At 43.9% G+C, this 12,782-nt stretch overlaps 1 protein-coding gene across 2 annotated transcripts in view; it reads right to left on the bottom strand.

Moving 5' to 3' along the window:
* MCC (MCC regulator of WNT signaling pathway) overlaps positions 1 to 12,782 on the bottom strand; it is a 524,409-nt gene that overhangs the window by 103,039 nt on the left and 408,588 nt on the right. For both annotated transcript variants that reach the window (XM_061429887.1, XM_061429888.1), the window contains one exon: positions 4,345 to 4,487. In XM_061429887.1, the coding sequence (XP_061285871.1) occupies positions 4,345 to 4,487 (143 nt within the window). The remainder of the gene's footprint in view (positions 1 to 4,344; positions 4,488 to 12,782) is intronic.

Genomic DNA, 12,782 nt, shown 5'->3' with positions numbered 1-12,782 from the left:
AGTCCTAACCTTCAAAGTGATGGTATCTGGATGGGACCTTTGAGATATAATTAGATCTGATGGGATCCCTCATGATGGGATTTGTACCCTTATGAAATAACAGAGCTTGCCTTTTCCCTCTCTTCCTGCCATGTGAGGACATGGTGAGAAGGAAGCCTTCAGGAGGACAGGAAGACAACACTCACTGAAGAAATGAATTGGTTGGCACTTTGACTTTGGACTTTCCAGATTCCAAATCTGTGGCAAATAAATTCCTATTGTCTAAGCCACCGGTCTACAGTATTTTGTTACAGCAGCCTCAGCTGACTAATGTATCTTCATCAATTTTCATTTAGACTGGAAGACTACAGGTATTTTTGGATGCCAGGGGCTAACATCTGCTCAGAGCGAATAATTAGCCCAGAATGTGGGTATCTCTTTTTCCTACTGTACAGTCTCCCCTGTAAAATGGGTAGAAAGAAGATGGACTGTACCCACTTGTGACAAGATTATAAACATCTTCATTAAAGAGTTCTGGATCTGTGAAGGAGGTCTGGTAAGAGAACTGGATAAGAGGTCATATAGTACAGTGCGAGGTCAAGTCCCTGTTCACCAGACCAGAGATTTTTCAATGACAAAGATCAAGTAAAACTTTAGTATCAGTTCAGTTCAGTTCAGTCACTCAGTCACGTCCGACTCTTTGTGACCCCATGAACTGCAGCACGCCAGGCCTCCCTGTCCATCACCAACTCCCAGAGTTCACTCAGACTCATGTCCATCGAGTCAGTGATGCCATCCAGCCATCTCATCCTCTGTCGTCCCCTTCTCCTCCTGCTCCCAATCCCTCCCAGCATCAGAGTCTTTTCCAATGAATCCATTTTTATCAAAACTAAAGACTCCATGATCGATTCTACATTATCAAAAATCTCTATGGGTCGAATTATTTGATTACTACTGTAGCCCTGTTGACAAGCACAGTAGCCATGCCTGCACTGACTCCAGTAGTGAAGTGGCATCAAAAACCCCATTTTAATGACGTTATTCCTGATCGCCATGGCCTCTGGACTATGTTACACTAGGCATTTCAACATTATTTAATGTAATCCTCCAATGAATCTAGTTTTATTTAATAAAACTGCTGAAGCTAACATACTAAATCCAGAATCTCTAATAGGAACAGTGATATCAATAAATAATCATCAACCCAATACTATATTCTTATTTCCCTGGTCTAGGACACATAGGTCCTAATCCTACACACATTCTTCTCAAGTTTCTGTGACTATAAATGAATACAATCTTACTTGTATCTTCCAAGGTTGGATTTTCTGCTTATCCGCCTGGGGCATGATTGAATTTAGCTACTTTTGGGCCTAAAGATAAAGAAGAATGGAGTAGCAGTGAGGTACGACTATATCTGGTACCCTCTACCTGGGTTCAGCCTGCTACAGAGCCTCCAAGCAAAGAAGGACTAACTTGATCAGACAGGGAGGGAGACTGCTTCTGCAGGAGGGGAAGCTCAGTGGAGTTTGCAGGCTCTAGGTATCTTAATTTATTTGAATCTACCCAATATCTCCATTCAAATTCTCACCATTTCATCTTTTCCTGTCAGTGCTTAATCTTTAACCTAAGAGATCTGCTGTGGCTCTGAATTCAACTTACATTGGAATTCAGCAAACTGCAGTGTCTGATTATTGACTACATTAGCCCTGTGGCTATAAGAGGTGGGAAAGTCTCCCAGGGCAGTCACAGAAGGTCTCTAGTTCTCTGATTGTGACTGGAGATAAATATTTTAAACTATGAAACTGTCACATCTTTTCTCTTATGCAATTCAGTACGGGTTCCATGTGGATACATCATAAACCATTCCCTAATTAATGATTTTTCAGCTCTTCCAATAAATTCCTAACTCAGGCCCAGACTAAAGCGACAAGAAAGTCTCAAAGGTACCAGGATTGTACCAGATTAGCATGACAATTCTCTACACCCGGGATACACCAAAAAGTCCAAGGCATTTGGCACCTCTGTACTGGGTCAACTATAGCATCTTTGGACCTGAGTGGCGGTGGCCAGGGAGGTGCCTTAGCCACTAGAGCTCGGAGGACAAGAAGAGCCTGGCCCACATGTCTGCTCATCTTCCAGCCATGCAGGGGGTCCTCTCCTCAAGGAGGAGCTGGCTCATTTACATAATGAAAACAGGCAGAATTTAATGTTACATCTGTACAGACGCAATCTTCCTTTAAATAAGAGGGTATGTTAATACAAAACAGTTTGGCCATTAAATTTAATCTAAACATCGTGAAATTGAGTTTTCCAGGTGACATGTGATGCATTTTTTTTCACAACTCACTAAGCCCATTTGCTTTCACCTTCTCAAGACTTTAAAAGAGCAATATGTTTTTAATGGAAATTACGAATTTGCCAATGTACTCTGTCAGCCTCCTTTAAGTCTGCTATAATCATTTCTTTGGACTGAAATTCTTCTCTGCTCTTCTAACCTACAATCACTGAAGACCAGGATACAATTTAAAGTCCTTGAGGTTCTAAACTGGAATATGAGATGTACTGTGTGGCTCCAATTAACAGCAAATTTTTCCACAACTTTGCCCAGAAACAGAGGCCCCCAAGTACCCTCATCAAGTAGCTCCATCATTACTGTGACTCTCAGAGTTGGAACAAAACACATCTAAAATGTCTTCTGACCCAGGACTTCTAGAGGGATAGAAGCTGCCTTTAAAACGGTCTTAATTGTGGCCTGTAAAAACAGTCAGAGAACAAAGCACTCTTCTCCATAAAAGCAGATGCCAACCATTTGTTTCCCTCAGGGCTACTCTCTGAGCATGGGCAGGAAGATAAAAATTCTTATCCTTGGCTCAGTAAGTCACTTTAAGCAAACCCTCTTCTCAAAAACGGGCAGACACAGCTTTGTGCAGGAGACTTTGGGGCCAACTGACTGATGAGCAAGGAAGGCAGAAACCCCAACAATTACTTTTATGGAAAAAAAACTGAATAAAGGCAGAGATGCTGTGGGTTCTAACTCCACCTATCCCCTTTGCTAAGGGTAACTTAAAAGTAGTTGCTTAACATTTTTAAGCCCCAGGGTTTTCACCAATCAAGTGATGGATCAAATCTTGCCCCATCCCTTAGGAGTTTGTATGACACTATGCCAACATTGGCAAGTCAACTGAGCTCAAACAAATTTTAGATTATCTAGAAGCATATGCTATTTTCTTGGGCCTCAGAATCACTGCACTGTGGATGATGACTGCAGCCATGAATTAAAAGATTTGCTCCTAGGACAAACCTAGACAGTGTATCAAAAAGCAGAGATATCACTTTGCTGACAAAGGTCCATATTGTCAAAGTGATGGTTTTCCTAGTAGTCATGTACAGATGTGAGAGTTGGACCATAAAGAAGGCTGAGCACCGAAGAATTGATACTTTCAAACTATGGTGCTGGAGAAGACTCTTGAGAGTCCCTTGGACAGCAGGAGATCAAACCAGTCAATCCTAAAGGAAATTAATCCTGAATATTAATTAGCATCAACTGAAGCCGATGCTTAAGCTGAAGCTCCAATACTTCGGCCACCTGATGTGAAGAGTCAACTTACTGAAAAGGACTCTGCTAATGGGGAAGACTGAGGGCAGGAAGAGAAGGGGGCGACAGGACGAGATGGTTCGAAGGTATCACTGAATCACGGAGTTAGAACAAACTCCAGGGGATAGTGAAGGACAGGGAAGCCTGGCGTGCTGCAGTCCACGGGGTCACAAAGAGTTGGATACAACTTAGTGACTGAATAACAACAAAGAAGCATATGTAATAGTTAGTTAAATCAACATTCATAAATCTCTCCAATTCCCCAAGGGAGATAGAGGGGGTTGCATTCAGAACCTGTTAATAAAGCATCTCACTCACCTTCTTACTAGTCAACTGAACATCACAACTCCTACTCTGTCTACCTTTCAGGGTCACCATGAGGGTCAAAGTCAAAACGGAATAATGGAGGGGAAAGCACACAGCTGACATAGTAGAGACAAAATATTTATCAACTGTAAGAATATTAGTTATAAATAAATGAGTTACTCTTGTAACTCATAGAAAGTGTGAAAACTGCTCAGTTGTGTCTGACTCTTTGTGATCTCATGGACTACACTAGTCCATGGAATTCTTTAGGCCAGAATACTGGAGTGGGTAGCCTTTCCCTTCTCCAGGGGAATCTTCCCAACCCAGGAATCGAACTCAGGTCTCCCTCATACCAGCTGAGCCACAAGGGAAGCCCATAATTCATAGGGGTGACTTCAAGTGTAAAACCCAGATTACTGCCCAGAGGGGCAGAGAGACAGCCATGACTTGGAGCTGACTACCTGATGGTGGTGCCTTGCAAACGGTCTATCTTCTTATTGAGCTCAGCGATGATGCTGTGCAGTTCTGTGATGCGTTCCTCGTACCGAAGTGTCGTTCGCTCCTGGACGTCCTCATGCTCTCTCATGAGGTGGGACTGCTCACACTGGGATCAAGAGAACAAGACAGAAGTGCCAATGAATTGACATACCTAATAGCAAGAGAGGCTAAGTCTTACAGCCTCGGATCATCACAACCTCGACACAGAGTATGCCCCAAATAAACACATACCTGCTTGTTGGCCCAGAAGACACATCAACAGCTGAACTTCACAAAGTCCCTGATGGCCACTCAAGTCTCCACCTTTTTAGCTCTACATTTCCAGGTGGCTCTAGTGGTAAAGAACCCATTTGCCAATGCAGGAGATGAGATGTAGGTTCAATTCCTGTGTTGGGAAGATCCCTTGGAAGAGGAAATGGCAACCCACTCTGGCATTCTTGCTTGGAAAACCCCAAGGACAGAGGACCCTGGCGGGCTACAGTCCATGGGGGTCACAGGGAGTCAGACACGACTGAGTGACTGAGCACAGCACACAGCTCTCATTCGCTCTTTGGGTAAAGGTCCCTCTGCCATTGTCCATGATCTCTGCTGCACTATTCATGTCTTCTGCTTCTCCCCAGCCGCAAAGCAGACAGAAGCTGCACTCAGTATGCCAGCAAATTTGGAAAACTCAGCAGTGGCCACAGAACTGGAAAAGGTCAGTTTTCATTCCAATCCCTAAGAAAGGCAATGCCAAAGAATGCTCAAACTATCACACAATTGCACTCATCTCACATGCTAGCAAAGTAATGCTCAAAATTCAACAATACATGAACCGTGAACTTCCAGATGTTCAAGCTGGATTTAGAAAAGGCAGAAGAACCAGAGATCAAATTGCCAACGTCCGTTTGATCATAGAAAAAGCAAGAGAATTCCAGGAAAAACATCTACTTCTGCTTTATTGACTACACCAAAGCCTTTGACTGTGTAGATCACAAGAAACTGTGGAAAATCCTTCAAGAAGTGGAATTCCCAGACCACCTTACCTGCCTCCTGAGAAATCTGTATGCAGGTCAAGAAGCAACAGTTAGAATTGGAGATCGAACAATAGACTGGTTCCAAATTGGGAAAGGAGTAAGTCAAGGCTGTATATTGTCACCCTGCTTATTTAACTTATATGCAGGGTACATCATGAGAAATGCGGGGCTGGATGAGGCACAAGCTGGAATCAAGATTGCCGGCAGAAATATCAATAACCTCAGACAAGCAGAAAACACCACCCTTAGGGTAGAAAGTGAAGAGGAACTAAAGAGCCTCTTGATGAAAGTGAAAGAGGAGAGTGAAAAAGCTGGCTTAAAACTGAATATTCAAAAACTGATGATCATGGCATCTGGTCCCATCACTTCATGGCAAATAGATGGGGAAACAATGGAAACAGTGACAGACTTTATTTTTGTGGGCTCCAAAATTACTGCAGATGGTTACTGCAGCCATGAAATTAAAAGATACTTGCTCTTTGAAAGAAAAGTTATGACCAACCTAGAGAAGATATTAAAAAGCAGAGACATTACTTTGCCAACAAAGGTCCATCTAGTCAAAGCTATGGTTTTTCTAGTAGTCATATATGGATGTGGGAGTTGGACTATAAAGAAAGATGACTGCCAAAGAATTGATGCTTTTGAACTGTGGTGTTAGAGAAGACTCTTGAGAGTCCCTTGGACTGCAAGGAGATCAAACCAGTCCATCCTAAAGGAAGTCAGTCCTTAATATTCATTGGAAGGCCTGATGCTGAAGGTGAAATTCCAATACTTTGGCCACCTGAGGGGAAGAAGTGACTCACTGGAAAAGACCCTGATGCTGGGAAAGATTGAAGGTAGGAGGAGAAAGGGATGACAGAGGATGAGATTGTTAGATGGCATCACCAACTCGATGGACATGAGTTTGAGCCAGCTCTGGGTGTTGGTGATGGACAGGGAGGCCTGGTGTGCTGCAGTCCATGGGGTTGCAAAGAGTGAGATACGATGGAGCGACTGAACTGAACCTTCTCTTCGGAATCTGAATCTTGAGTGAATGGATTGAAGGTTGCATGTAGTCAAGTCACTTGACTGAGGGTCCTGGCGAGACTGTAGGTCAGTTCCTGCTACCTCTATTCCAGAGATTTCTTCCCATGTTCTGTACTGCTGCTCATTTTTTCTTTTACCAATTCATTCCTTTTGTAGTTTGGTAGGATACACTTCAGCCACTTTTCAACCAAATAATCCTAGATTCTATGACATCATTTCTTATCTGGCTGGTTATTTGCAGACAGTATCCTTTCTTACCAGACTATAAACTCCGGGAAGGCAGCGGCTGGGTGTTTTCATGACTTAGCCCTCATACCTGGCACACAGCCTGGCTCACTGTGGGTGACCTAGGAGGGCGATGGGATGAATAATCACTGTGTTTCAGGAAGCTGAGGATCTTCCCTTGCTCAGCAGTTGATGGATTAAGAAGCAGCAGATGCTATAAAAACGTTTTTGCATCTCAAGTTTAAATCTTAAGGAACCTGTTCATCTCTTTCACTTCTCTCCTTCCTCCTCAACCCCCCACCAGTCACTGTGCATTTAATCTCATTTACATGATAATAAAACACCAGTCAGTGACAGAACAAGGAGTCCCACTTCTGAACAAGGAGTCCCTGTCTACTGTGTTCAGCCGTGATTAATTTCCTGCTCAGCAGAGGAATTTTAATTTGATTTTTGGCAAGGTTTTCATAATGCCAAGAGCCACATGTACTTGCCAGTTTTGCACTTTCAGGGCTGGTGGCAGGAGGGCAAGGGTAAGACTTCTTACCTACTACCTCCAATGTCCTCTGCTCTCCATAAATCTGCCAGACTCCCAAAGGGTGTAACCAGAAGCTACTGGGCAGGGACACAAAGCCTTTAGAAATGGACAGAATGCTACAAAAGCCCGAGTCAATATTGAAACAGAAGCACTCAGGAAAGTACGATAAACACGTTGGCAGAAACCATGGCAGGGGCCGCACCTAGGAACCACAGCTTGATCACTGTGACCACACTATGCGGTAACTGCCTGGGTGCTACTCAGTGCTCCAGAAGTAAGACTGGAGGCAACAAGGTTGAGGGACCTGCACTGCAGACGTTAGGGAGAAGGTGACTTTCACAGAAACGGCGATGTGAACTCCTGTTCTTAATGACAACCCGAAACGTCCAATAACGTCTGCTCAAGGTCCAACACACAGGAAGTAAGTGGACCCAGAGGCCAGGAGGAAGGACGAGTGAAAATCCCATCTCTATGGATGTTTTTCTAAACACAACCGAGCCCTGAGAGTCATAAGAATACTCCTTCCATCCGTCGTCCATGATCCATCACACTTTAAGAGGGACAATGGAGGTCCCAAAACATGACAGTGTCTCATAGACAGTAATTGTCAGTGAATGAAGAAGGTTCTCCTTTCTTTGGAACATACTAAAAGCTGAACACCGTGTCTCTCCATTCCTGAAGAATATCTATGAGATTGTGACTGGTCTTTATTCCCATCTTCAAATTGTGTGTGTGAGTGTGTGTGCATGCATATACATGCCTGCATTGGCATGTGTGTAGTATGCATATATGTGTATGTATCTGATGCTCTCATGAAGGTCACCAGTTCCCCATCTTACAATAATTATGACATAATGACTGGTCTAATCTCTAACCCTTGTGGCTCAGACGGTAAAGCGTCTGTCTACAATGCGGGAGACCTGGGTTCAATCCCTAGGTTGGGAAGATTCCCTGGAGGAGGAAATGGCAACCCATTCCAGTACTCTTGCCTAGAAAATCCCATGGACAGAGGAGCCTGGTGCAGGCTACTGTCCATGGGGTCGCAAAGAGTCGGACACGACTGAGCGACTTCACTAATGACTGGTTTGACCTAGAACTCATTGATGCCATGACTCATACTTTGCCATCTTGCGGGTCCTTGCTCTGGGGTTTTCCACATTCAGTTCTCTAGGGCTGTAAACTACTGTGAAATGCTTCCCCTCACAAACTCCACGAGCTCTCAACTCTGTTAAATTCCTCACTTACTCCTCCTCTTTCAGTCTCTATACGTCAACAGGCCACCACCACTACCACCAAAATGGACAAGAAAGTGCAAAATCCACTTAAAACTGAAATGTGCAAGAAAAAGGCAGAGGATCAACTGATAACCACTAAGCCCACTGTGGTATCCCTATTGACGGTCAGGAGCGACCTGAGAGGTGAGCTCCCATGGGGCTGCCCAGTCTGTGGGGAGACCAGATGGCCGGTGCCCACATAACAAGAGCAGCTGGTGTCATACCATCTCCTCCCCCACCACCCCGTGTCTAACTGCAAAGTCCGCCCCGAGGGTATGAGTACAAACAAGACACAGCAGGAAGCCCAATGATTCAGTCAGACCAGAATGTGTAGCTTAAAGGAGAGAAAAGATTCCTAATGTCTATTTGGAACTCAGAGGTTCCTTTGGGAGTAGAAACAAGAACATCTTTGAGGAAAAAATTTCTCAGCTGAAGGCAAAGATATCCGGGTTACACTCCTATATTTTTCCATGTTTTTTTCAAAATGGTGGAAAGCCTCTATAATTTAATACTTCCTCAAAAGTAATAGATATGTCTTGATTTTCTAAACTGTCTAAGACGCCATGCTGGGTGCCATAGGAGCGTCCCCGTGACGTCTGCCTTGAAGTAGAGTGTGGTTGCAGCTTCCGAGCAGATTTCTCTGCTGGTGAATAAGAAAGGGAAATAAGTGGAAAGGTTTGAGGAGGAAGCAATGGCAGGATGGTAGCCTACAGATTCTTTTCTCAGTGAAAAGAGAATCTGGGAATTCATCATCAAAGCTCCTAGCCTCCAGATGAATGAATGACTGAGAAGACAGAACTCATAGTTGACATTATAGAGCAACATCTCCTTGAGGCATCTGGTCAACCACGCTTCACTCATTTTGTGCACATTCCTTATGCCCCAGTCCAAGATATGTGGAAGCGCTGCTCTCCAAGCTTAGTGAAAAACAAACCCTTGAGCATTTCTAAGCTGCGTTGTGGGGAAATGTGGAGCAACTCCCACAAGGGCAACGGCACAGGGCAAAACAAGCTATCACCTGCAGGAGCCAAAAGAACTCAACAAAACATCCTTGTTAAACAGCTCCCATAAGCTACACAAGGCCAAGCCCAGGAATGGGGCACTTTCGTGCAGAAGTGGAAGATAGGTGGGTGGCAGCAGGACAGACAAAGGCATTCCATGAGCAATCAGTGCCTTCCTGCCCTGGCGGCCTCCCACACAAGCAGGACTGGCCTGTTAAAGCGAGGCCCAGTTCAAATATCACACTCCATATTGTTACTGACCCATGCCTCTCACTACCCTGAGTTTTCAAGAGTATTTTTTAAACCCAGGAGTTGATTTCAGCTTTTCTGTTCCTCTGATTTCTTTTTTCTGTTTCTTAAGGACACAGGGTAGGTCAAACTGTATACTGCAACTCCATGTAAGAGTCACCTATGGGGAGGTAGCCCAGTAAAGCCTCATTTAAGAAGGTAATATAACCATGACAACCAAATAGAGAAAAAAGAATGACTCCTATCACTACTTAATGGTTATACACATTCTTAGATTTCAAGTTACAAATTTAAGTACACTATAGAAACTTCTAAAGAATGATAAAAAGGTACCCACTTTTTTATAGTCCATGAAAACAATCCTTTTTCAAATAATGTTCATTTCCCCCAGTATTTTCTCACGTACGTGGGGCACCACCAGGACCATGCCGGATGTGCATCACAGAAGCATCAGTACCCCTGTGGCAGCCGGCAAGGACATCCACCTAGACTCTGGTTCACCTCTATCCATGCATGTGATAGAATTATACTTCTTCTCCCCCTTGAAGCTGGATAAGGCCACGTGACTTGTTTTGTCCAATGAGATATGAGTAAATATATACCTTTTTTTTTTTTTGCCTAGAAGCCTTTCGGTACTCCTGCAGGCTTTCCCATATTCCCTTCCCCTGGCCGTGGCTGCTGACAACGCTCCAGACAGTAGAGGCTATCAGCTCAGGAGGCTGGGTGAGGACCAAACTGCAGTTTCCTGCCAGCCCCAGCAAGCTCCCAAAAAGAAGCCAAAAAATAAACCTTGGCTATTTTAAGCCACTGACAATTTGGGGTTATGTGTTACCATTGCATATCCTGATGATACAATCATTTTATAGATGAAAATGGAATAAATGCACAGGGACTGAAACCCAGATAACAAACAAAATGCTCTGCAAAATCCCTTGGTTCCTGAGTATGCCATCAAGGAGATCTTGATGAGGCTGTTGCAGCCAGTCTTCTCCTCTCTACTCTCTCTCAGCTCCTCAACTTGTGGGCACATCTCCTCTTTACCATTTACTGAAATGATCTCAAGTGGCAGCAGAGACATCTCCCTTGGTCTCCCACCCTGAATCACCTCTGGTGGACTCCAGGAAACCTGACCATTATGCCTCACAACTCCAGAGGCGAGCTAGGAAACCCACACAGCTTTCTCCTCAATCCCTGGGGACCACCACAATAGAAAAGTAGAGACAAGGGGATATAAAGCAGGGAATTCTAAATCCCTCCAGCTCCCACCAAGCCAGCAACAACTCTCTGAATAGAACGCAATGGCGGCTTCTTCTAGCAAAACTTGCAAATGAGGGATTCCTTTCTCCTACTTACTGTGCAGAAACATCTCACACAACTTCAGCTGACCAAAACAAAAAATGGTTTCACACAACACATGGCTTTTTATTCTTCTATTATTACAGACAGGGACATTCGGGGGTTTCCAACTATTTTTACTGCAGAGCAAGAAAGCCTAGGCTTGAAGCATCTTGTCTGCCATGCATTTCTGGAGGTCAGTATCATAAATAACCTGGATTTTTCCTGCAACTACAGACTTTCAGTTTGAAAGGCAAAGAAAAACAAAACAAAACAAAACTGGAATTAGGATGGAATGTTGCTTTTCCTGAATTTCAACTGCTGCTTACTACATCCCCTGAGCTTTTTCTCTAGGCTTCCACTCTTCTATCATGATGATGAAGCAAATTTAAAACCTATATAAATACTTGCCTCTAGCCACATAAATTCATGAAACTGTCTATATGCAAAAATGCTTAATACAGGCAACCAATATTATCACAATCATCAAGAATAAAACCCTTTAGGCTTATTTTTGCAATTGGTACAACCCAGGGATAAAGCTGTGAGTCAGCTTTGAGATAGACTGGCCTGAGAACTTGAGCCCTTGTTGGGAAAATCCTGTGCAATGCAGTGATGCTAAGAAGCTTTATGGTTTTCTTAATGTTCTTTACTGGGTTTTATCTTACTCTGCAGAGGCCACTGATCTTTAATCATCATATTAGTCTCAGTCATCAATCCTAAGGGTATTATAAACTCTACTCTTGAAAAACGCAGAGCTATCATTCATTTGTTAACCCTCTCTACCATCCTGGGAAGGGGGTTCACATCACACTGGATTGATGGCAAGTAATACCACTCGGGATATGTCTATCCTCATTCAAAGTCCTTGCCCAGGTTCTCCTGAGGGGTGGGATGGGGAGCCAGGCCAACTAAACAAAGACACTCAGGACCAGTGGCAACATCACTGACAGAACACAACAGCCAAGCAGAGGACCGAGGAGTACAGACCAGTAGGGAAGGGATGAGGGACAGAGATCCTGGCAAGAAGGCATCCAACTGACCTCCATGAGGCTCTTCTACGGAGAAAAAGATGAAAGAAAACACTCTCTCCGTTACATTTAATGAAAACTATGTATGTTTTCTTCCTAAAACCAGGCAGGAGAAAATTCAGAACACTTGCTTTCTCAAGATAGCTCAGAAATAGAAGGTGGACTCTGTTACTACTGACCAATTTCAAAGGGGCTCAGAAGCTTGGTTTATTATCTCCTTCTGTAGCGCTTTTTAAAAAAGTTACTAAAAATAATTTTTGGCATACTAAATGCATAGAAAATATGCTGAAAGCATCAAACCAGTACTATATACGATCTTTGGCAGTTTTATACTGGGCTGTCCCCAAGATGCTGTTTAATGTTGGTACACATGTATGAATATCTCTAAGCACTTGTTGGATTCGGAGGGTAGATATATCTAAACTTAATTAATACGTGCCCTATTCCCTACTCTTCTTAAGATCCGCAGGGCAGTTGGGGCATCTTAAAAAACAATACAGGATTGATGTGGCTATGATGTTGTGGTTTAGTTGCTAAGTCGTGTCCCACTCTTTGAGATCCCATGGACTGTAGCCTGCCAGGCTCCTCTGTCCATGGGGACTCTCCAGGCAAGAATACTGGAGTGGGTTGCCATTTCCTTCTCCGGGGGATATTCCCAGCCCAGGGATCGAACGTGGGTCTCCTGCCTGGCAAGCGATTCTTTACCACT

This window comes from Bos javanicus, chromosome 10 (genome assembly GCF_032452875.1).
Source record: "Bos javanicus breed banteng chromosome 10, ARS-OSU_banteng_1.0, whole genome shotgun sequence".
NCBI classification, from domain to species: domain Eukaryota; kingdom Metazoa; phylum Chordata; class Mammalia; order Artiodactyla; family Bovidae; genus Bos; species Bos javanicus.
This window is presented reverse-complemented; position numbering and strand designations above follow the sequence as displayed.